The sequence below is a fragment of the Erinaceus europaeus genome, chromosome 11 (assembly GCF_950295315.1).
Source record: "Erinaceus europaeus chromosome 11, mEriEur2.1, whole genome shotgun sequence".
NCBI lineage: Eukaryota > Metazoa > Chordata > Mammalia > Eulipotyphla > Erinaceidae > Erinaceus > Erinaceus europaeus.
The window spans coordinates 83,000,592-83,023,997 of record NC_080172.1 but is presented as its reverse complement, the minus strand read 5'-3'; the positions used below and the strand labels follow the sequence as shown (position 1 = coordinate 83,023,997).

At 38.7% G+C, this 23,406-nt stretch overlaps 1 protein-coding gene across 4 annotated transcripts in view; it reads right to left on the bottom strand.

Moving 5' to 3' along the window:
* The window catches only part of CDC14A (cell division cycle 14A), a 196,353-nt gene that overhangs the window by 147,369 nt on the left and 25,578 nt on the right, over positions 1-23,406 (bottom strand). For all 4 annotated transcript variants that reach the window (XM_060202142.1, XM_060202141.1, XM_060202143.1 and 1 more), the window contains exons 3-4: positions 22,292-22,367; positions 5,253-5,345 (exon numbers count right to left, since the gene is read on the bottom strand). In XM_060202142.1, the coding sequence (XP_060058125.1) occupies positions 5,253-5,345; positions 22,292-22,367 (169 nt within the window). The remainder of the gene's footprint in view (positions 1-5,252; positions 5,346-22,291; positions 22,368-23,406) is intronic.

Here is a 23,406-nt window from a genome sequence, read left to right as displayed (position 1 = left end):
ATTGCGCTACCACCCAACTCCTTTCACATGATTTTTTCCCCACCCTTTGTGCCCCGAGTCCTCCCCTTCTAGTAACTCCAGTTCTGTCCTCATGTGTTTTAATATCCACACCTCTAGTCCCAGAAGTAATCTATCTTTACATTCTATACCATGTGTTTTTTTTAAATTAGTGATTTAATACTGATTGACAAAATTACATGTCAATAGGGATATAATTCCATACCGTTCCCACCACCAGAGTTCTGGATCCCCAATCCTTCTACTGTAAGCTATAGCAGTTTTCCTTAAAAAGCACTTTAATGGACGGGGGAGACAGCATAATAGTTATGCAAACAGACTCTCATGCCTAAAGCTCCAAATCCCAGGTTCAATCCCCCCCCCAACCATAAGCCAGAGCTGAGCAGTGCTCTGGTGTTTCTCTCTGTGTCTTTCTCTGCATCTCTATAAAAAATAAAATAAATAAATATTTTTTTAAAGAGTAGTTTAACTATTATTCCTACAACTGTCTATATTTGTATATATTTGCCATTTTTTTTAAAAAAGGTCCTATCTTCTCTTCCTTTCTAAGCTACATATAGCCCTATTAGTACATCCAAATGTCCCTTTCTTTTTCTTCTCTCTCTCCAAGTCCCGATGGAGTTGGAGTTCAGAGGCCTCTTATCCTCTTCCTCCTATCACTTCTCCCCCACTGGAAGTATGCAGAAGGTAGGAGTTCTGGCTTCTGTAATTACTTCTCCACTGAACATGAGTATTGGCAGGCTGATCCATAAAGGGTACAATTCCATACAATTCCCACCACCAGAATTCCACATCCCATCCCTTCCATTGGAAACTTCCCTATTTTTTTTTAATATTTATTTATTTTCCCTTCTATTGTCCTTGTTGCTTTACTGTTGTGGTTATTATTGTTGTTGTTATTGATGTCATCGTTGTTGGATAGGACAGAGAAATGTTGAGAGGAGGGGAAGACAGAGAGGGGGAGAGAAAGACAGACACCTGCAGACCTGCATCACCGCCTGTGAAGTGGCTCCCCTGCAGGTGGGGAGCCGGGGGCTCGAACCAAGATCCTTACACTGGTCCTTGCATTGCATGCGAAAACTTCCCTATTCTTTATCCCTCTCTGGCAGTATGGACAAAAATTCTTTTAGGGGGTGCAGAAGATAGAAGATCTGTTATGCCATGTGCTCTTTTAAGCACATCAACCAGCTTTTTTTTCCTCTCTAATATTCACTGATATCTATTAGGTTGTCAGAAAAGTCATGATGTTTGTTTGTTTGTTTGTTTTTGCCTCTAGGGTTATTGCTGGGGCTTGGTGCCTGCACTCGAATCCTCTGCTCCTGCAGGTTATTTTCCCCTTTTTGTTGCCCTTATTTATCCTTGTTGTTATTGTTGTTGTTATTGCTGTCACTGCTGTTGGATAGGACAGAAAGAAATCAAGAGAGGCAGGGAAGACAGAAAGTGGGAGAGAAAGACACCTGTAGACCTGCTTCACCACTTGTAAAGTGACCCCCCTCCTGCAGGTGGGGAGCCAGGGCTCGAACCAGGATTCTTAAGCCAGTCTTTGTGCTTTGTGCCATGTGCACTTAACCCTCTGCGCTACTGCCCAATCCCCATCATGATGTATTTTTGCATAGAAAAATAAGTCATGCAGGCCAGGCAGTGGCACACCTGGTTAAGTGCACACATTATAGTACACAAGGACCCAGGTTCAAGCCCCTGGTCCCCACCTACAGGAGGAAAGTTTTACTAGTGTTGAAGCAGGGCTACAGGTGTCTCTGTATTTCCTTCTCGATCTTCCCCACCCATCACAAATTTTCTCTGTCTCTATTCAATAATAAATTAAAATAAAAAATAAAAAGGAAGGAAGGAGGGAGGGAGGGAGGGAGGGAAGGAAGGAAGGAGGAAGGGGAAGAGGAAGGAAGAAAAGAAGGAGGGAGGGAAGGGAGGGAGCAAGAGAAGGAAGGGAGGAAGGAAGGAAGGAAGGAAGGAAGGAAGGAAGGAAGGAAGGAAGGAAGGAAGGAAGGAAGAGGAAAAGAAGTCATGCGACCTCCCCAATGTGACCTGGAACCTCACCTCTCCAGAGTCCTACACTACTAGGCAAAGACAGAAACAGCCTGGGGGTATGGATCAGTCTGCCAATGCCCATGTACAGTGAGAAGCAATTACAGAGGCCAGAACTCCAACCTTCTTCTGTACCCCATAAAGAATTTTTGGTCCTTACACTCAGAGGGAGAGAAATGTTAGTGGAAGATGACCAGAAGGCTCTGAATTCCAATTCCATCATGACTCAGAGAGAGAAGAGGAAAAAAGGAAAGATTCAGAAGTAGTAATAGGTGTAGGTGTGACTTAGAAGAGAAGGAGTCAGGCAGTAGTGCAGCAAGTTAAGTGCACGTGGCCCAAAGCACAAGGCCCAGTATAAGGATCCTGGTTCGAGCCCCAGGCTTCCCACTTGCAGGGGAGTCACTTCACAGGTGGTGAAGCAGGTCTGCAGGTGTCTATCTTTCTCTCCCCCTCTGTCTTCCCCTCCTCTCTCCATTTCTCTTTGTCCTATCTAACAACGATGACATCAATAACTACAACAATAAAACAAGGGCAACAAAAGGGAATACATAAATATGAAAAAAAGAAAGGAAGGAACGAAGGAAGGAAGAGAAGGCAGGACCACAGAAAAAATGGACAAAGATAGATAGATAGATAGACAGACAGACAGACAGACAGAGAATAGTCAACCCATATCTGTGACCTTGGGAGAACTACTGCAGTTTTCAATGGAGTGAATGAGGACCCAGAACTCTGGTGGGAGGAAGAGTGTAGAATTAGACCCATTATTACATAATTTTGTAAATCAATATTAAATCACTAATACAATTTTAAAAAGAAAAATATGTCATGACTTTTCTGATAACCCTGTGTACTAAGGAGAGCACCCATGTTAATATTTTTTATTTCTAGAATGTTCTATAGTAGGTTTTTTTTTTTTTGTCACATCAAGAGGGAAAGATAGGCTGAACTGAGCAGCCATTGAACTTCAGTCTGACACGATCCCTAGCCCATGCTCTATAACAGCTGACAGTATTTTCAACAAAACTGCTGGGGTTTTTCCCCTAGAGCTTCTAATCTGATACAGCAGTTTGATGCTTAGTAACTGGTTCCTTCTTCCATCCAAATCTCCAGAAGGAGGCCCTTGAAAGGTCACGCACAGCAGTATGTTCCCAGGCTTCAGAGAAGCATAGACTGTTCCCCATGAGGAAAGGAAATAACACATCTTTTCCCTAAATTTAAGCTTGCATATTCTTACCTGGATATCATACAGATCCCTAAATGGAATGCAAATACATTTTAGCCTTGATGACTAATAAATTCAACATTTCTTCCCAGCCATAGTGTGTGTGTGTGTGTGTGTGTGTGTGTGTGTGTGTGTGTGTATGTGTGTGTAGTGAGAGACCACCGTGTCCTGTCAAAACTCCTATAAACACATTTTCATGTGGAACTCACATTTACATTTCAGTGTTTACAAAGAATTAAATTTCTACTCAAGATTATTTTTTAAAGGACTGTCTAGTTATAAGAGAAGGGGCCATGGAGATGGTTCAGCAGTAAAGCATTGTTGTGTGTCCTGACTGCATAAGGACCTGGGTTCAATCTCAGAGCAACAAAGACATTATGAGTGAAATTCCATGGGATTACAATACTTTGCATAAGATCATTCTATCATCTCTCTTTCATAAAATAATAAAGTAACAGCTGAGCAAGGAGGCAAGTTAGTAGTAGATTTCATATGTGAGACCCTTTTTCTGACCTCTAGCACCAGAGTTATAAGAAAAGTTTGTAATACACAGGACTTATAATCAAGTTGCTTATTGCAATCACTATAGAGAAATAAACAGACAGATGATGGTGACAACAAAATATCCCCATGTGCTGGGGAGATAACATAATGTTAAAAAAAATAAGAAGAATGCCTGAAACACAAAAGGTCCCAGGTTCAATCAACACTACCAGCATAAGCCAGAGATGAGCAACGCTCTAGTTGGGGCGGGGACGGGGGGGTCATCATGCAAACCAGTATTTCCTCTCATCTCCAAAAAGGAATACCTCAACAACCTTTAAAATTTCCCCTACGGGGCCGAGCGGTAACACAGTGGGTTAAGCACACATGGCACAAATTGCAAGGACTGGCATAGGGATCCCGGTTCGAGCCCCCTGTTCCCCACCTGCAGGGGCGTTGCTTCACAAGCAGTGATGCAGGTCTGCAGGTGTCTGTCTTTCTCTCCTCCTCTCTGCCTTCCCCTCCTCTCTCCATTTCTCTCTGTCCTATCCAACAACGATGACAATAACAACAACAATAATAATAATAACCACAACGATAAACAACAAGGGCAACAAAAAGAAAAAAATGGCCTCCAGGATCAGTGGATTCGTAGCGCAGGCACTAAGCCCCAGCAATAACCCTGGAGATGAAGAAAAAAAATCTTCCCCTACATAAGTGTGGTACAATTTGATAATGTTCTAAACCTCTATGAAATCAGTAATAAAAAAATAAGTTTAAAAAAAAATCTTGGGGCCAGGCAGTGACGCTCCTGGTTAAGCACATACAATACAGTGCGCAGGTAACCTGGGTTTTTCCCACCTGCAAGGGGAAAGCTTCATAAGTGGTCTCTCTGTCTCTCTCCATCTCAGTCTCTACTCTTCAATTTCTCTCTGTCTCTATCCAATAATAAAATAAAAGTAAATAATGTTTTTTTTAAAAAAAATCTTGTACCAAATCTTTTTCCCCCCTGAAAATAGCTTTTGGGTGTTTTTTACTAAAATATCTCCACAACAATGAACTCCAAGCTGCACACAGAGGCAGCAAGAGTTTCTGGTTAGCTACAAAGAAAATAAAACCCAAGGGCCAATGAGATATTTCAGTGTGCTAGAGTAGAGGACTTACATGCCTGAAACCCAGAGGTCCCAGGTTCAATCTCTGGCATTAACATAAACCAGAGTTAGTGCTGCTCTGGCATCTGTGTCTCTCTATCTCACTCACTCATCAAAGTAAATAAAGAATTTTTAAACAGAAAATAAAGTCCTCAAGTAAACAGTCTTTTGACAGTAGTCCACACCCTCCTTTCCAGATCAGTTCCAAAGATGCTAATAATCTCATTACCTCTCAATTCCACTAAAAAAAAAAAAAAAGCCCTGGATTTTATTCGACAATGCTAGTATTCCATTGACCTGATTACAGGAAATGATCATTAAAAAGTACTTACAGCATAAGCACCTATCAGAAAGGCTGCATTTGCTCTTTTCCGCTGATCAAAACAGGTGTAGTGTACTATTTTCTTTCTTGACAAGCTGTATGACTAGAAGAGAATAAAAGAGCGTAACCATGGAGACAATAAATATTGAAATTTGCAGAAGATAAACATCTCAAACATGTGTCACAATCAAAGGAATTTAATAACTTGCAACTTTAATTTCAATGACACTTGACGGGGGTGGGGGGGAGTTTGAAAATATAATGAATATGCTTTTCTCCGAGAAAAGAGCCAGATACAAATGATAAGTAACTATTGAAATGTTTACTAACAGTCATTTTTGAAGTTTTACTCATTAACTTATCTGTACTCACCCACTTTACATCCCCTGCAAATGACCTCTACTCCCAGAAAGGTTTTCTGTACTTTTCATTTTATATTGTGTGTTTTAAATATGTCAGCCAGTCTATTTTCTTCTCTAAATTTTGTAAATGTCTACATTAAGAACTAATATTAATATTTTATTCCTAGAATGCTTTTAATTATCTGAGAGTAAATGGCTGATGGGAAAAAATGAACTATCAGAAGGGTCATATCAGCAAGCATCTGAATATAATATATTCATAAACTAAATTCATGGATTCAAATAACTATTAAGCACCTGCTGTTTTTCAGACAATATGATATATGGTGAAGCATTCCACTATGTAAACCCCATAATGCAATATGATATATAGTGAAGCATTCTATTATGCACCCCATAATGACCCTGGGTCCATACTCCCAGAGAGTTAAAGAATAGGAAAGCTATCAGGGAAGGGGATGGGATACAGCGTTCTGGTGGTGGGAACTGTAACCCCTCTTATCCTATGGTTTTGTCCGTGTTTCCATTTTAGAAATAAAATTTTTTTTAAAAAGCAATGTGGCAATGTTATATCTATTCTAAGCATAAAAAGGAGTGTACAAATAAAAAGCTCTATTGAAGTGAAACCAAACTGTTCATCAAAAGTAAATAAAAACAGTAAGAACACTAGCAGAACTTAATGAATGTTGAGTATAGACCAGGAGGAGTACCATTCCCACCTATATCAAAACAACTAAAGATTTTAACAACTGGTCTTCAAAGTACAAGCACAAAGTACATTTTAATATTTGCCTACAAATGTTTCCAGGCTATAAAAGTAGTTTTTTCTGTCTTACATTGTGACCACATTCCACAGAGAATCTCTGCTTTTATAGTCCCTATAAAAATGTAAACAGAACTCAACTATACCTTTTTTATCCTATTTTCTACAAGGAAAAAAAATGACATTTTATTCAATAAAACTCTAAATAAAGTTGATACAATGAAGTCATTTAAAGTCTTATCACCCTGCTTTGCCAGTGTGGAACTACCGTCAGCCAGGGCATACCCTTTTTGTTTTGTTAATTTGTTTTTACAAGAATGAAAGAGATAACAAGGCACTCTTCAGCTCCAGCATATGGTGGTGCTGTTGCTTAAACCTGGGGTTTCTGGTTTTAAAGATAAAATCTTGTGCTCTTACAGGTTGACTTGTTTCCTTAACCTGACATTTTCTTCTTTTTATACCTTATTTATTTAGCTTTTTGTCACCATTGTTCTCCATTATATACCTGATTTAGTAAAAAGAGAAGTCAGGGCTAGTAAGAACCAAGTGTCTCTTAAGGGTTCTGAATCCCAAACACCTGACATCTGTATTATGTGGGTCAGGACTCTGATAAGCACAACCTCAGACTGGACATCATGACTAGATAGTTCTTCTGGCTCTCAGCTTTTCATTATTTACATTTCCTGGCTCCCTAAACTAAAACACCTGTGGGGCAGAAATAATCAAGACGATAACCTCAAGTCTAGATGATCTGTTTTGATGTTCTTTTCTACAAAGGTATGTAGATTTCATAACTAATGTTGTCATTTAACCATGTGGAATTAAATTCATTTTGAAAAATCCACTCACCAGAACTGATAAACTCATATGACTGTTCTTTCAAACAATGGCCTTTTGTTTATGCTTGTTTGTGTCCCTTATTCTAAAATATATAGAATGTAAAGTCTATTCTCAAATGAGAGCCATGAAGCTAAGGGTCAGAATTCTGAAGAAAGCTTTCTTTTCATTGTGTACATTTTTTTTTTAAGCACTTACACTTTACAAGCAATGTTCTGCAATCTGTGGGATTACCCCCAGGAGCCATGATGTTTCTATGTAGCACTAAGGCCAGAACCTGGCACCTCATACTGGAGAAGGGGCACATATCCTGTTAGCCCCCAAATGTTTTCTTTTAAAGAACTTTTAATGTTTCTTTTTCTTTTAAATGTTCTTTTTCTTTTAAATGTTTCTTTTAAAGAACTGCTGGACAGGGTAGATAGCATAATAGTAAAGCAAAAAGACTCTCATGCCTGAGGCTCTTAAGTCTCAGGTCCAATCTCCCTCACCACCATAAAACAGAGCTGATCAGGGCGTCAGGCTGTAGTGCAGCGGGTTAAGGCCACGTGGTGCAAAGCGCAAGGACCAGCATGAGGATCCCAGTTCGAGCCCCCTGGCTCCCCACCTGCTGGGGAGTCACTTCACAAACGGTAAAGCAGGTTTGCAGGTGTCTATCTTTCTCTTCGCCTCCTCTCTCCATTTCTCTCTGTCCTATCCAACAACGATGACATCAATAACAACAACAACTACAACAATAAAACAAGGACAAAACAATAAAAACAAATAAATAAATATTTTTAAAATCTTTACAAAAAAGGACAGAGCTGATCAATGCTCTGGTAAATAAATAATAAAGATCTGCTTATTTTTTTTATCAAAATATCCTAATAAAAGAAATACTATCCATTGAAGCCAGTGATAGCTGAACTACTTTAAGAGGAACAAAAAACTTAACCCTTGGGAGTCAGGCGATAGTGCAGTAGAATAAGCACACATGGCGCGAAGTGCAAGGACCAGAGTTAAGGTCCCAGTTCGAGCCCCCAGCTCCCCACCTGTAAGGGAGTTACTTCACAGGCAGTGAAGCAGGTCTGTAGGTATCTATCTTATCTTTCTCATCCTTTGATATCTTTCATGAAAGAACTTTAGTATGCAAGAAAATAAAGGCACATTCGAAAGACAATAGACTCATGAATGAGACATGTATTTTTCTCAGATCAACTCCTAGTAACAGGAGAACTTCATGTCTCCAAAAGAAGAGCTATTTTGTTCTTACTATGGTCTGGCTCCTCTGTGGATTGTAATGCTGGCCAGTCCCTTCTCAGAGAATACTTGCAAAACTCTAGCATCACTACTGGTTTTCAGTAAATTAGGTAATGCTGCGCTATTACAGATCACTTTACTTTACATGTGAGGTTCAGAGATCACAAAAAGACTATATACAATAAGCTGCAAAGTAAAGTTAGAAACTGGTAAAAATCAACTCCATGTAGTTTAAAATATAAAGGAGAATGAAAGAAAGAGAATTCTAAAACTTTCATACTATTTGCCTGTTCTGCAGGAAGGCTGCACAAGATTCATTACAAATTGTAACCTGCTCCAGGATTCTACACTATATTTTACATTTCCACCAGGAAACTGGGACATAGAAACTACTGGACCTTCTTATAGTAAATGGACCAAGCTAGGACTTTATAGTAACAACAACTACAACAGCTAACACCTATTGGTCACTTGCCACACTGCATCATGTGTGACAGACACAGAATGATTCCCAAGTCAAAGTTCCTGGGTCAAGTAAAATAGAATGGGTGCAACTATGGCTACTTTTACCAAGAGTATATAAACCAGGAAACAAAAAGACCCTCCCAATCAAGCATGGCAAATAGAATTTTCTCATTGAGCTTGATCACTTCTATTTTATTTTTTTATTTTTTTTAATATTTGGGGCCAGGTGGTGGCTCACATGTCACAATGTACAAGGATCCAGATTCAAGCCTCCAGTCTCCACCTGCAGGGGGAAAGCTTCACAAGTGGTACAGCAGGACTGCAGATGTCTCTCTCCCTCTCTCTCACCTTCTTCCCCTCTCAATTTCTGTCTGTCTCTAATAAAAAAATAGAATTAAAAAATAAAATAATTTAATATTTTATTTATTGGATAGAGACAGAGAGAAATCAAGAGAAGGGAGAAGTAGAGAGGGAGACAGAGAACCATTTGCAGCACTGCTTCCCCACTCGTGAAGCTTTCCCCCTGCAGGTGGGGTGTAGGGACTTGAACTTAGGCCCTTGCACACTGTAGCATGTGTACTCAACCAGATGCATCACCACCTGACCCCTATGATCATTTCTATAAATTTCAATTGCACAACCATAACAAGCTTCATGGTTCATAATTTAAATTGATGTGGTCTATGTTACTTAGCATGTTAGAAAAAAATTAAACCATCACCTAAATTACATTACATTATTGGTATCGTGTCATCCTTTAAGAAACGAGTTAATTCCACCACATCAACAAAAGCAAGACCAAAAACCACATGGTCATATCAATAGATGCAGAGAAAGCCTTTGACAAAATACAACATCCCTTTATGATCAAAACACTACAAAAAATGGGAATAGATGGAAAATTCCTGAAGATAGTGGAGTCTATATATAGCAAACCTACAGCCAACATCATACTCAATGGTGAAAAACTGGAAGCATTTCCCCTCAGATCAGGTACTAGACAGGGCTGCCCACTATCACCATTACTATTCAACATAGTGTTGGAAGTTCTTGCCATAGCAATCAGGCAGGAGCAAGGAATTAAAGGCATACAGATTGGAAGAGAAGAAGTCAAACTCTCCTTATTTGCAGATGACATGATAGTATACATGGAAAAAACTAAGGAATCCAGCAAGAAGCTTTTGGAAATCATCAGGCAATACAGTAATGTGTCAGGCTATAAAATTAACATTCAAAAGTCAGTGGCATTCCTCTATGCAAATACTAAGTTAGAAGAAATTGAAATCCAGAAATCAGTTCCTTTTTCTATAGCAACAAAAACAATAAAATATCTAGGAATAAACCTAACCAAAGAAGTGAAAGACTTGTATACTGAAAATTATGAGTCACTACTCAAAGAAATTGAAAAATACACAAAGAAGTGGAAAGATATTCCATGTTCATGGGTTGGAAGAATTAACATCATCAAAATGAATATATTACCCAGAGCCATCTACAAATTTAATGCTATCCCCATCAAGATACCAAGCATATTTTTTAGGAGAATAGAAAAAATGCTACAAATGTTTATCTGGAACCAGAAAAGACCTAGAATTGCCAAAACAATCTTGAGAAAAAAGAACAGAACCGGAGGCATCACACTGCCAGATCTCAAACTGTATTATAGGGCCATTGTCATCAAAACTGCTTGGTACTGGAACATGAACAGACACACTGACCAGTGGAATAGAATTGAGAGCCCAGAAATGAGGCCCCACACGTATGGACATCTAATCTTTGACAAAGGGGCCCAGACTATTATATGGGGGAAGCAGAGTCTCTTCAACAAATGGTGTTGGAAACAATGGGTTGAAACATGCAGAAGAATGAAACTGAATCACTGTATTTCACCAAATACAAAAGTAAATTCCAAGTGGATCAAGGACTTGGATGTTACACCAGAAACTATCAGATACTTAGAAGAAAATATTGGAAGAACTTTTTTCCGCATAAATTTTAAAGACATTTTCAATGAAACGAATCCAATTACAAGGAAGACTAAGGCAAGTATAAACCTATGGGACTACATCAAATTAAAAAGCTTCTGCACAGCAAAAGAAACCACTACCCAAATCAAGAGACCCCTCACAGAATGGGAGAAGATCTTTACATGCCATACATCAGATAAGAGTTTAATAACCAACATATATAAAGAGCTTGCCAGACTCAACCACAAGACAACAAATAACCCCATCCAAAAATAGGGGGAGGACTTGGACAGAATATTCACCACAGAAGAGATCCAAAAGGCTGAGAAACACATGAAAAAATGCTCCAAGTCTCTGATTGTCAGAGAAATGCAAATCAAGACAACAATGAGATATCACTTCACTCCTGTGAGAATGTCATACATCAGAAAAGGTAACAGCAGCAAATGCTGGAGAGGGTGTGGGGTCAAAGGAACCCTCCTGCACTGCTGGTGGGAATGTCAATTGGTCCAACCTCTGTGGAGAACAGTCTGGAGAACTCTCAGAAGGCGAGAAATGGACCTACCCTATGACCCTGCAATTCCCCTCCTGGGGATATATCCTAAGGAACCCAACACATCCATCCAAAAAGATCTGTGTACACATATGTTCTTGGCAGCACAATTTGTAATAGCCAAAACCTGGAAGCAACCCAGGTGTCCAACAACAGATGAGTGGCTGACCAAGTTGTGGTATATATACACAATGGAATACTACTCAGCTGTAAAAAATGGTGACTTCACCGTTTTCAGCCGATCTTGGATGGACCTTGAAAAAATCATGTTGAGTGAAATAAGTCAGAAACAGAAGGATGAATATGGGATGATCTCACTCTCAGGCCGAAGTTGAAAAACAAGATTAGAAAAGAAAACACAAGTCGAACCTGAAATGGAATTGGAGTATTACACCAAAGTAAAAGACTCGGGGGTGGGTGGGTGGGTGGGGAGAATACAGGTCCATGAAAAATGATGAATGAAATAGTGGGGGTTATATTGTTAAATGGGAATCTGGGGAATGTTATGCATGCAAAAAAAAAAAAAAAAGAAGTAGAAACACAAAGCAGAAATTGACTGAGTTTGGAGTATGGCACCAAAGTAAGAAAGCAGAAGTACACTAGAGTTTGCAGTGAGTACCTCACTAATACTTCCTCTCCACTTTTCCAAGCTTTGGGTTCATGATTGCTCAACAATTTGTTTGGCTTTGTATGTTAACTCTCTTTTCAGTCACCAGGTTCCAGGTGTCATCAGGATGCCGGCCAGGCTTCCCTGGATTGAAGACCCCACCAATATGTCCTGGAGCTCAGCTTCCCCAGAGCCCCACCCTACTAGGGAAAGAGAGAGGCAGACTGGGAGTATGGGCCGACCAGTCAACGCCCATGTTCAGCGGGGAAGCAATTACAGAAGCCAGACCTTCCACCTTCTGCAACCCACAATGACCCTGGGTCCATGCTCCCAGAGGGATGGAGAATGGGAAAGCTATCGGGGGAGGGGGTGGGATATGGAGATTGGGCGGTGGGAATTGTGTGGAGTTGTACCCCTCCTACCCTATGGTTTTGTTAATTAATCCTTTCTTAAATAAAAAAAAAAAGAAAGAAAGAAACGAGTTAATCATTTGGAGGGGCTTATTAAAATCAGAGTCTCTGATTCAGGGGGGTAAGTAGGAGTTTTGTAACAAGATCCTAGGTGATGTTGACACTACTGGTCTAAGAACCACATACTGAAACCTTAAGGTATTACTCAGTTTTGGAGAAATAGCATAGAAATGTGACTGGTCCCATCCCTGGAAATATTCTATATGAATTCTAAAACATTGTGTATCTTAGTCAAGTAGCCCACCAAAAAAATTTTTTTTAATTCTCTCAGGAACTCCAAATCAGATCATATACCTTTTAAACCATATTTTATATATATATATATTTTTTTTTGGGGGGGTGGAGGTTCAGGTCCTAGAACATGATGGCAAAGGAGGACCTAGTGGGGGTTGTATTGTTATGTGGAAATTTTATGCATATACAAACTATTGTATTTTACTGTTGACTATAAACCATTAATAAAGAATAAAGAATAAACCCACAATAAAGAAATTTAAAAAAATACATGTCCCCAGATTCCACAGAAAATTGTATTATAATTTGGTAAACTCATTCCAAAGATTCCCAATTCAGATGCTCTTTGAGGGGCCAAGACTCCGAAGTGGGTCAGTTGGCAAATGAGAAAAGAACACCCTATCCAGAGCAGATCTAGTTTCTAGCCTGATGTTTTTATGCAAGAAATCCATCCACAATATTTGAAATTCAGATATCCCGAGTTATTCGATTTTTCACAAATTATAAATGTTGTTGATAAATTCAAACACTTCAAACAGTATTCAAGTCCAACAAAACATACCTATAAAGTAAATGTAATACATAGGCAATGAGTTTGCTAAACACAAAAAAACTAGAATATTGTGGCTGAAGAAAGTTTAGTTGCTTCTATTAGCATGAACTGAGCAAGTATTGGATGTCAAGCAAAGTGCTGGATAGTGTGATAACATGGGGAGCAGAAGCCCAGTCTCTAATCTCACAAGTATTCAGCCTAATGAACATTTGATGTGAAACAAGGGGAAAATATTGGCCAAGGCTTATTACAAACAGAAGAGAATAACTACCTAGGGATGTGTTGACATTACAGAAAGGGCCAGTGGGAAGATTTTAATTACAGGTAGGATAATTGTTTTGTTTAAGAAGTTTTTTTTTTTAAAGTAGATAAAAAGTAATCTTAAGAATCAACTATGAATTAACATAATCCAACCTACAGAAATCCTAAGACCTGTACTGCTTACCTGAGCTTTGGCTCTACCGCTCTTATGTAAATCATGAAGTGCGTCATAACAGCATATAAATGTTTAACAGTACTTGTAAGCCAAAGTGCAATGACTTCTATGACAGAACAATGTAAATTAAGATGACAGAGAGTATCTACCTCAGACGGACATTTTTTATCTTGAAAAAATGCAGACTGTGAAAGTCTATACTCTAGAAAGTTCATTCCTTATAGAAAACAAGTCACAGCAACTCAAAGAAAAATGATGGCATGCGACACAAACCACAATACCCCAGGTGACCCCTGGATTATGATGACATGTGTTTGCTCAGCTTAAGTCGGAAGACCACAAACTACCATCCATTCAAAAACAAAAGGTAATGATGCAATTATGATCAAAACCAAAAGAAAAAAAGCAAAAAAAAAAAAGGCCAATCTTAAAAAAAAAAAAAAAAAGACGATCATTAAGCAGCCTTTCTTAAAATTGTTTGCCATGCTATAAAGTCAAATTGTGTCATTTGGCTTGAGCACCGCATATAATTAATGAGAATTAGTCCAATTGAGCTAAGGGAGACTTTAGTACAGTCTAAACAACATACTCCTTAATAAAAAATTAAAAATAAATAAAACAGAGTCCATGCACTTCTACAAACAAGCAAGTTCTGACAATTAGGGGAGTTAAATTTAGTGGATAATAGCACAGTCACCTTACAGGTGACTAGGCTAGCCCAGTAATGACCACAGCAATCAGCGTCTCCATAGCAATCAGTGGTCATCTCACTGCAAAAGCGATAAAATGAACAGGTCTTCCTGTGAGCAGCCATGACCTCTACATGTTTTACCTCCAACTTTCCTAGGAAAGGGATATTCTTGAAAATTTTCTTTGGCTGTACAAAACAAAATATGGTTTATATATTTATTTAGTGCTTTAAAAAAAAAAACAGGTTAAATTATTTCTCTTGAGAAAGAAAAAAGGTGTTTCGTTATGGTCCATTTTGTTTCAGACCCACTATGTTTCATTAAAAACATGGAACATTTGCTTTTTGTTGCTATTTTTATGCAGCACCAGAGAATAAGGACACGGGACTTGTTTCATGCACAATACCACAGAGCAGTTTCTCTAGTCCAATTTTCTTTCTTTTTTTTTTTTCTTTTCTGAGAGAGAAAGAAAGGACACTACAGTACTACACCATCCATGAAACTGCCTTGGAGCTATCCCTGATGCCCCCATGTGATCATGAGACATGGTAAAAATACTCTACAGGGTAGTCAGGTTAAGCACAGGTGGTGCAAAGCGCAAGAACCAGCGTAAGGATGGGATGCATTGGATCGACCTTCTCGTGGTGCATCCCGTGAGTACCCATTCATTGGGGAAACTGACGATCCTTCCTAGCTGACTGAATCCACATGGATCCCAGTCACTTTCAAAGCCAGCAACAAGCAGCTCCTGACAGCTTTCAACCTGACGCTGTTGACTGGCTATGGAAGAAGGGCAAACGCTAGAAGAAGAAGCGTAAGGATCCTGGTTCGAGCCCCCAGCTCCCTACCTGCAGGGGAATTGCTTCACAAGCATTGAAGCAGGTCTGCAGGTGTCTTTCTCTCCCTCTCTGTTTTCCCCTCCTCTCTCCATTTCTCTCTGTCCTATCTAACAATGACAACATCAATAACAACAATAATAACTACAGAAAACCAATAAAAAACAAGGGCAACAAAAAGGAAAATAAATAAATATTTTTTAAAAAATACTCTACAGGATGAACAATCTCCTAGCCCATTTGGCTAAAGTGAAAGTCAAAATGGCAGAGAAAATTACTCATAGAGATTACTTGATCATATTGATAATACACTGAAAGCATTTAGGGATCCTCTATAAAAGGGGTTTACAGATGAGGATTTCTGAAGGGCTCTGTGCCTCGCCAACTCTAGCTATAGTCTCTTCCCAATGTGAGTTAACACAGCTTTAAAACCTGCAGTGCTGCTTTTTTTTAAATCACCACTAGTGTAACTGGAGATCAGTGCCAGCACTATGAATTTATCACTCCCAGTAGCCATTTTCCCTTTTTTTCTATTTTATTTCATAGAAAGAGAAAATGAGAGGGAGGGGAGAAAGAAAGGGAGAGAGAAAAATAAGATACCAGCAGCTCTGCTTGGAAAGCTTCCCTCCTGCAGGTGAAGAGCAGGGGCTTAAACCCCAATGCTTGAACATGGTAACACAAGTGCTCAACTGGGTGCAATACTGTTCCCACCTTCTCCCCTACCCCCCTCAGTGTCTCTTTAAACTACAAGAAGTGTCTCCAGAATGTAAGTTGCTTCTCCTCAAAAAGAAACCGATAGAGCGAGCAAAATAGCTCACTTGGATAGTGTGCTGCTTTGCCACATGCACCACACACCTCAAGCCTGGCCCCCAGCAATTGAAGAAAGCTTCAGTGCTGCTTTTTTTTTTAAATCAATCTATCTATCATCTATCTATCTATCTATCTATCTATCTATCTATCTATCTGCCGACCTATCTACTACCTACCTACCTATCTACCTATCTATCCATCACCTCTCTCTTTCCCTCTCCTCTTTCTTTCTCTCCCTCTTTCTCTCTCTGGAAAAACAAAAGTCAGCCCAAGATGTCACTGCTCTAATAATAATAATAATAATAATAATACCCTATGAGGTTGAAACAGAAGTCAACTTCGTGAAGAAATCTCAACATGTCCTTGTAGTTATAACAGGGGATCTGATCATCATATCAAAAGAGTTCTGTGTACAACCACCTGATACTATGACAGGTGCTTAGTTGCCAACTAAGATTATTGCACTGATTCATTCAGCAACAAGGACATTCCCTGAGCCCCCCACCATCTGCCAGGTACTTCCAGTAATTTAATACAATTGTCCATTTCATCATACTCAGCCCTGTTTCCTTGTCCCATGAAAGGGCTGTGTGGGATGCTTTGTATATTTATAATTGCATTTCTGTCAATATCCCTTTAAGCCTTTAAAAAAAAATAGTCCTCAAGATTATTGTAATTGTCCTGTTGATTCACAAACTGGTTTAAAAAGTAAATCACTGCCCTAGAAAATTTTTTTCAGTTGTGCTTTTATTAGTTTTCCCCAGATTGGGATAATTATTCTTCTCTGAGAAAAACTGAAAGCAACTGTTAAGACTGTATTGATGAGTGCTCTGAGAGATGGCACAGTGGATTAAGTATTGGAGTCTCAAACATGAAATCCTAAGTTCAATACCTGACATCATCTGTCCCAGAGTGATGTTCTGGCTCTTTCTCTCTCTTCTTCCCCTCTCTCTCATTAATGATTAAGTAAAAAAAAAAAAAAATTAATGTATTAACTACTTCAGAAAAATCTGATTAAATCATATTATACTTAAATTTATTTTCAGATTAGTAAATTAAAATCAAAAGTTTGTTCAGCTGATTTGAGTTTGATGAAAGCCTGTTTTTTTGTTTAATACTATCATTCTGTCTTTTGTTAGTATAATTTTCTCTTTTATCTCTTATCTTTCAACTTCAGTATTTTTATTATGGTATCAAAGACTGCTTTGAAAACCTACTAAAATAATATAAATTCTCTCAAAATGAAAATGGAAATATACAAACAGTGTACATATAATTTCTGAGAAATTTGTAGATCCCCTGAAGTACCAGATTAATAATGATAGTTCCTGCTCTACCCTATCACTAGTAACATAAACAAACATACACAATTTTTCCTTTACAAATTATTCACATTTTGAAAGATCTCCCCCTTTTTTACTGCTTCCCTCATTACAGCAATTAACGACAAGAGATAACTAGTGGCAACTAATTACTGCATAACATTTAATACATACATACATACACACACACATACACTTTAAACTATAGTTTAAAATAAACAACAGCCTTACTTTGCTGATATTAGTTTTGGGTTTTGCTTTTCTATCTTTTTACTTAATATTTTTTTATTTATTCCATTTTTGTTGCCCTTGTTTTTATTGTTGTTATTGATGTCATCGTTGTTGAATAGGACAGTGAGAAATGGAGAGAGGAGGGAAAGAAAGAGAGGGGGAGAGAAAGATAGGCACCTCCAGACCTGCTTCACCACTTGTGAAGCGACTCCCCTGCAGGTGGGGAGCCGGGGGCTCGAGCCACGTCCTTACACAGGTCCTTGGGTTTTGCCCCACGTGCGCTTAACCCGCTGCGCTACTGCCCGAATCCCGCTTTTCTATCATTTTATTTTGGGTGTAAATAATTTATTAATAGAACAGTAGATGAAGGTTAGAGAGAAAGAGGGGAGCGGTGAGAAAGGAGGAAACTACCAAGTTTTTTTTTGTTGTTGTTGTTAATCTAAGCAAATGTTTGATGGATAAATTTCCATTCTAGTCAACATAATTAAAACAAAGATCATTGGACAGATGTCAACTATACCTCAATTTACCTCAATTTTAAAAAACAAGACCACTAGAAAGTGAACGCATACTAATACACTCAAAAAGTAGTAATAGGGGGTGGGCGGTAGCGCAACGGGTTAACTGCACGTAACGCGAAGCGCTAGGACATAAGTAAGGATCCCGGTTCAAGCCTTCAGCACCCCACCTGAATGGGGTTCACTTCACAGGCGGTGAAGCAGGCCTGCAGCTGTCTATCTTTCTTCCCCTCTGTCTTCCCCTCCTCTCTCCATTTCTCTCTGTCCTACAAGGCCAACACCAACAACAATAAAACAACAAGAACAACAAAGGGGGGTGGGAGCAAATTTTAAAAAAAAGTTAATTTTTTTTTTTTTAAAAAAAGTAGTAATAGTCACTTCAAAGCATCAACATGAAAAAATAACTTTAGGCATATAAAAGACTAAAAAAATTTGTGTCTGTACTAAAATGCACCGCAAAATGAAACATATCTATATAAGACATCAAATAGTCATCCAGGAGGTGGCGCAGTAGATAAAGCACAAGATTCTCAACCACGAGGTCCCTAGTTCAATCCCCACAGCACATGTACCAGAGTGATGTCTGGTTCTTCCTCTATCCACCTATCTTTCTCATGAATAAATAAATTCTTTTAAAAAAACAAAAGCCATCAAATAAAGGGGGAATCATAAACCGCTTTATTAGAAAAAAAAAATAGTCTCCAAAGTAGAAAACAAAACCAAAAAAGAAATGTGTAAAGCAGTTCGGAAGCCACCCAGCTGAATTCTAGGAATTTGTTACTGGGTCAGATAACGTCAGTTTATTCAAAGAAGTTAAGGAGAAGAGGACCAGGTGGTGGTGCACCTGGTTAAGAGTGTGTATTATCATGCACAAGGACTCAGGTTCGAGCCTCTGGTTCCTACCCGTAGGAAGGAAGCGTTGCAAGTGGTGAAGTTGTGCTACAGGTGTCACTCTGCCTCTCTCCCTCTCTATTTCCCCCTTCCTCTCAATTTCTGACTGTCTCTATCCAATTAATAAAGATAGAAAAAGAAAGAGAAGAAGAAGGAGAAGGAGGAGGAGAAGGAGAAGGAGGAGCAGAAGAGGGAGGAGGAGAACAAGGAGGAGGAGGAGAGGGGAGTAGTAGTAGTAATTGGTGGTGGTGGTGGTGGTGGTGTTGGAGTAGGCCAGGAAGATGGCTCACTTGAATAATGCACAAGACCCAGGTTTGAGCTCGGCCCCCAAGGCACTGAAGGAAGCTTTGGTACTGTAGTGTCTTTCTCTCCATCTATTTGTCTGTATTTTTCTATCTGAAAAAGTTGTCCTGGAGCAGTAAAGTGTCAGTGACAACCAAAAAAAAAAAAAAGGAAAAGAAAAGAAAAGAAAAGCAAGAGAGCTTGAGGACAAAGTATAAACCATCAGATACAGTGTTCAAGATGTAACCAGAGCAGTTTCAGTAGACTAAAGAAAGCTAAAACAAGATAGTAAAGATTAAGGAATCACTGTATAGTGAGATTATAAACATACTCAGAATAGGCTATTCTGAAACTTCGAGGAAAAAGGGATACGGAGGACCTGTGATTCAATGGGCTCATGATAAATTCAGTAGAAGTTTCCACATGTTTGATGACCCAGTGCTGGGCACTGAGAACACAAACTTATATGAGTATCCTCCAGGAGCTCATCGCCTGATGAAAAAGACAGATGCCAATAGGTAACTGTAATTCATCAATACTAGACAATCCTGATGAAGTTCTAAGGTTCTCTGACCACTAACATTAACAGAGGGAACTGAATGAAGTGTATTAAGCTTGAGCCAAATGAAATGTACTAAACTTTCATAATAAAAAATTTTTTAAAAGGGATTCAGGCGTGGCACAGTAAGTTAAGCACATGTGGCGAAGTGCAAGGACCGGTGTAAGGATCCAGGTTTGAGACCCCAGCTCCCCACCTGCAGGGGAGTCACTTCACAGGTGGTAAAGCAGTTCTGCAAGTGTCTATCTTTCTCTCCCCTTCTCGGTCTTCCCCTCCTCTCTCCATTTTTCTCTGTCCTATCCAACAACAATGATGGCAATAACAACAACAATAATAACTACAACAACAAAAAAAAAAGGGCAGCAAAAGGGAATAAACAAATAAGTATTAAAAAAAAAAAATTAAAAAAATAGTAACTCTACATAATAATAAGACTATTCAAGAAAGCAAAAAAAAAACTTCCTACGTTTGCAAAATTAAATAAATGGGCTTTATTGTTTATTCATTAAAATCCCACTTAAGTGAAGCACAAGGATCCCTGTTCGAGCCCCTGGCTACCCACCTGCAGGGGAGTCATTTCACAAGTGGTGAAGCAGGTCTGCAAGGTGTCTTTCTCTCCTCCTCTCTGTCTTCCCCTCTTCTCTTAGTTTCTCTGCCTTTCCCACAGTAATAGCAATAACAACAACAGGGGTAACAAAAATGGGGGGAAATTTTGGCCTCCCAGAGCAGTGGATTTGTAGCGCAGGCACCGAGCCCCAGAGATAACCCTAGAGGCAAAAACAAGATCAGAAGAGAAAACACTAAACAGAACTTGGACTGAGTTTGGTGTACTGCACAAAAGTTAGACTCCAGGGTAGGGAGTGGAGGGTGGGGGGGTTTGAGGTCCTGGAACATGATGGCAGAAGAGGACCTAGTGGGGGTTGTATTGTTATGTGGAAATGTTATGTGTGTACAAACTATAATATTTCACTGTCAACTGTAAACCATTAATGCCCCAATAAAGAAAAAAACAGTATTTTATATGGACCCTTTTCAATTATGATATTTATTTCCTTAGTGATTATACAATTTCAACCTTATTTTCTAAACTACAAGCGGAAGCTTCTTTTCTGAAAAAAAAATAGATGAGGGTAAAGGAGTCAGCACACATCTTTTCAAGTCAAAAATGTAAACTTGGGAAAAAAGTTTTTAAATAAAAGGTTGACAAATTTAAACTCCTCAAAAAAATTAATTCCTAGAAGGATTTGTTGTAACAGATCTAAAGCTATATGATTACTGACTAAAAAATTAAATGTGTCTTTGGTACCACTCCATGATGTTAGCATTTTTAGATCAATAGCAAAAAAGGTGTTATTTCAAACATATATGAATAGTCTACAGGCAATTCTCCATCATACACTAGTTTTTATTCCTAAACCCAGTAAAAATTAATCAAATCGAAACACTATGACTAAGCAGCTAATATGCACAGGACTATACTACGTCACATCAGGAACAGATTTCTCAACAAAAAGAATAAACTGTCTCTGCATTATTACTTGGCAGCTATCCAGAACAGCATGCTATGAAGTACTTCATCCTAAAACTAGAACATTGCATATAAGATGTTCTCCTAGGAAACTAAAAGAAAAAGATCATTATTCCTTTCTGTATGGTGAAATAAGTAACCAAAACAAGAAATATAGATGTCACTTTTCCTAACATATGCATAGATATTTTTTTAAAAAAAGGTTATATGTCAAAATCCACATAAAGAAGATTATTAAAAAGTATAGATCCCACCTAAAACACAAAATACAGATCAATATTATATATATATATATATATATATATATATATCCCAAAGTCTTTCATAATGTATAAGGTCCATACTCTCTCCTTTCTACTTCATTTATTTCACTTGGTTGTCAACTCCACAGAGGTGATACTCTAGCAACACCCAGATTTTTCCATCTTGATTATTAGACAGGAAAAGCTTATTCTCCAAAGTTCTGCTAGGCAGTAATGAGCTCCACTGCCAGATAGCTGTGCCAAAGAAACAGACCTGAAGCTTTGAGAAAAATCATCCTGGGAGGGAATTTGATAGAGACTCTAGCAACAACCTGAAAGGATTTGTGCTTTCTTTCTTTGACTGGCTATTCCAATGACTTCACTAAGCTCACATTTCAATTCATCCTGAAAAATGAAAGGGGTTAACGTATCCATTGTGGGGTAGTCAAGAGGATCAATTTCAACTCACATAAATTTCCAAAGTTCAAAATGACCTAAGCAATTGTTGTAGTCACAGCAATCCCATTGGTCAGATTTCACAGTACAAATTTTTACAGTCATACTCTGGTGTTTCTTCAGATGGTACAAATCTTTCATCTTTTACAAATTTTTACAATCAAAATATATTTTTAAAAAAAAAGCCCACAATACTCACTTTTAGTTTCTTGTTTAGCTTACAGCAGTATCTGTACACCATTGCCAAGTTCACAGGTCCAAAATCTGCATAGAAACTAAATTTTTTAAAAATACATTTAGTAGAAATACAATTTTCAGTCACCTCAATGTCCATTTCTAAATGTATTAAAGCTGTACTTCAACTGCAATTATATTAAGGAATGAGAGTCAGCATATAGCTGATTCGTAGAAATCTAGACAACAAATTCTTTCACGCTACAAATATTCTCCTATTATATAACCAGTCTCTTAACTGGGAACCAAAATTCTAAGTTGTGAGTCTCAACCCCCTTTATTTCCCTGTCAAGACATGAATTAAAAGGAATGAAAAGCAAGCAGTGAGCTAAGCATGACATATGTGTAGATTATGTTTCCTGGTTTCTTTTATCTTTTTCTTTCAAATTTAATTACTTACTTTTATTGAGGGTGTGGGGATAAGCCAGGTTACTGTTCTGTTATATCCTGTGCCAGAGATTAAACCTATGGCCTCATGCATACATGGAATGCACTCAACCCTCTGAGCTACCTCCCACTTGATTTAATTTCTTTTTCTTTGCTTGCTTGCTTGCTTGCTTGTTTCTCTGTTTTTTTGTTTTTGTTCCACCAAGTCTTGCATGTGTGATTCCACTCCCAGGCTGATATTTCTAAATTATTTCTTACTGAGGAGAAATACAGAGACAGACAGACAGACAGGGAGAGAGAAATAGAGAGAGAGAGGGAGTCGGGCTGTAGCGCAGCAGGTTAAGCACAGGTGGCGCAAAGCACAAGGACCGGCATAAGGATCCCAGTTCGAACCCCGGCTCCCCACCTGCAGGGGAGTCGCTTCACAGGCGGTGAAGCAGGTCTGCAGGTGTCTATCTTTCTCTCCTCCTCTCTGTCTTCCTCTCCTCTCTCCATTTCTCTCTGTCCTATCCAACAACGACAACAACAATAATAACTACAACAATAAAACAACAAGGGAAACAAAAGGGAATAAATAAATAAAATAAATATTTAAAAAAAAAAGAAAAGAAAGAGAGAGAGAGAGACATCACAACACAGCTCTACCATCAATGGAGCTTCCCCAGGTGCTGTGGTACTACCAGGTGGTTCCAG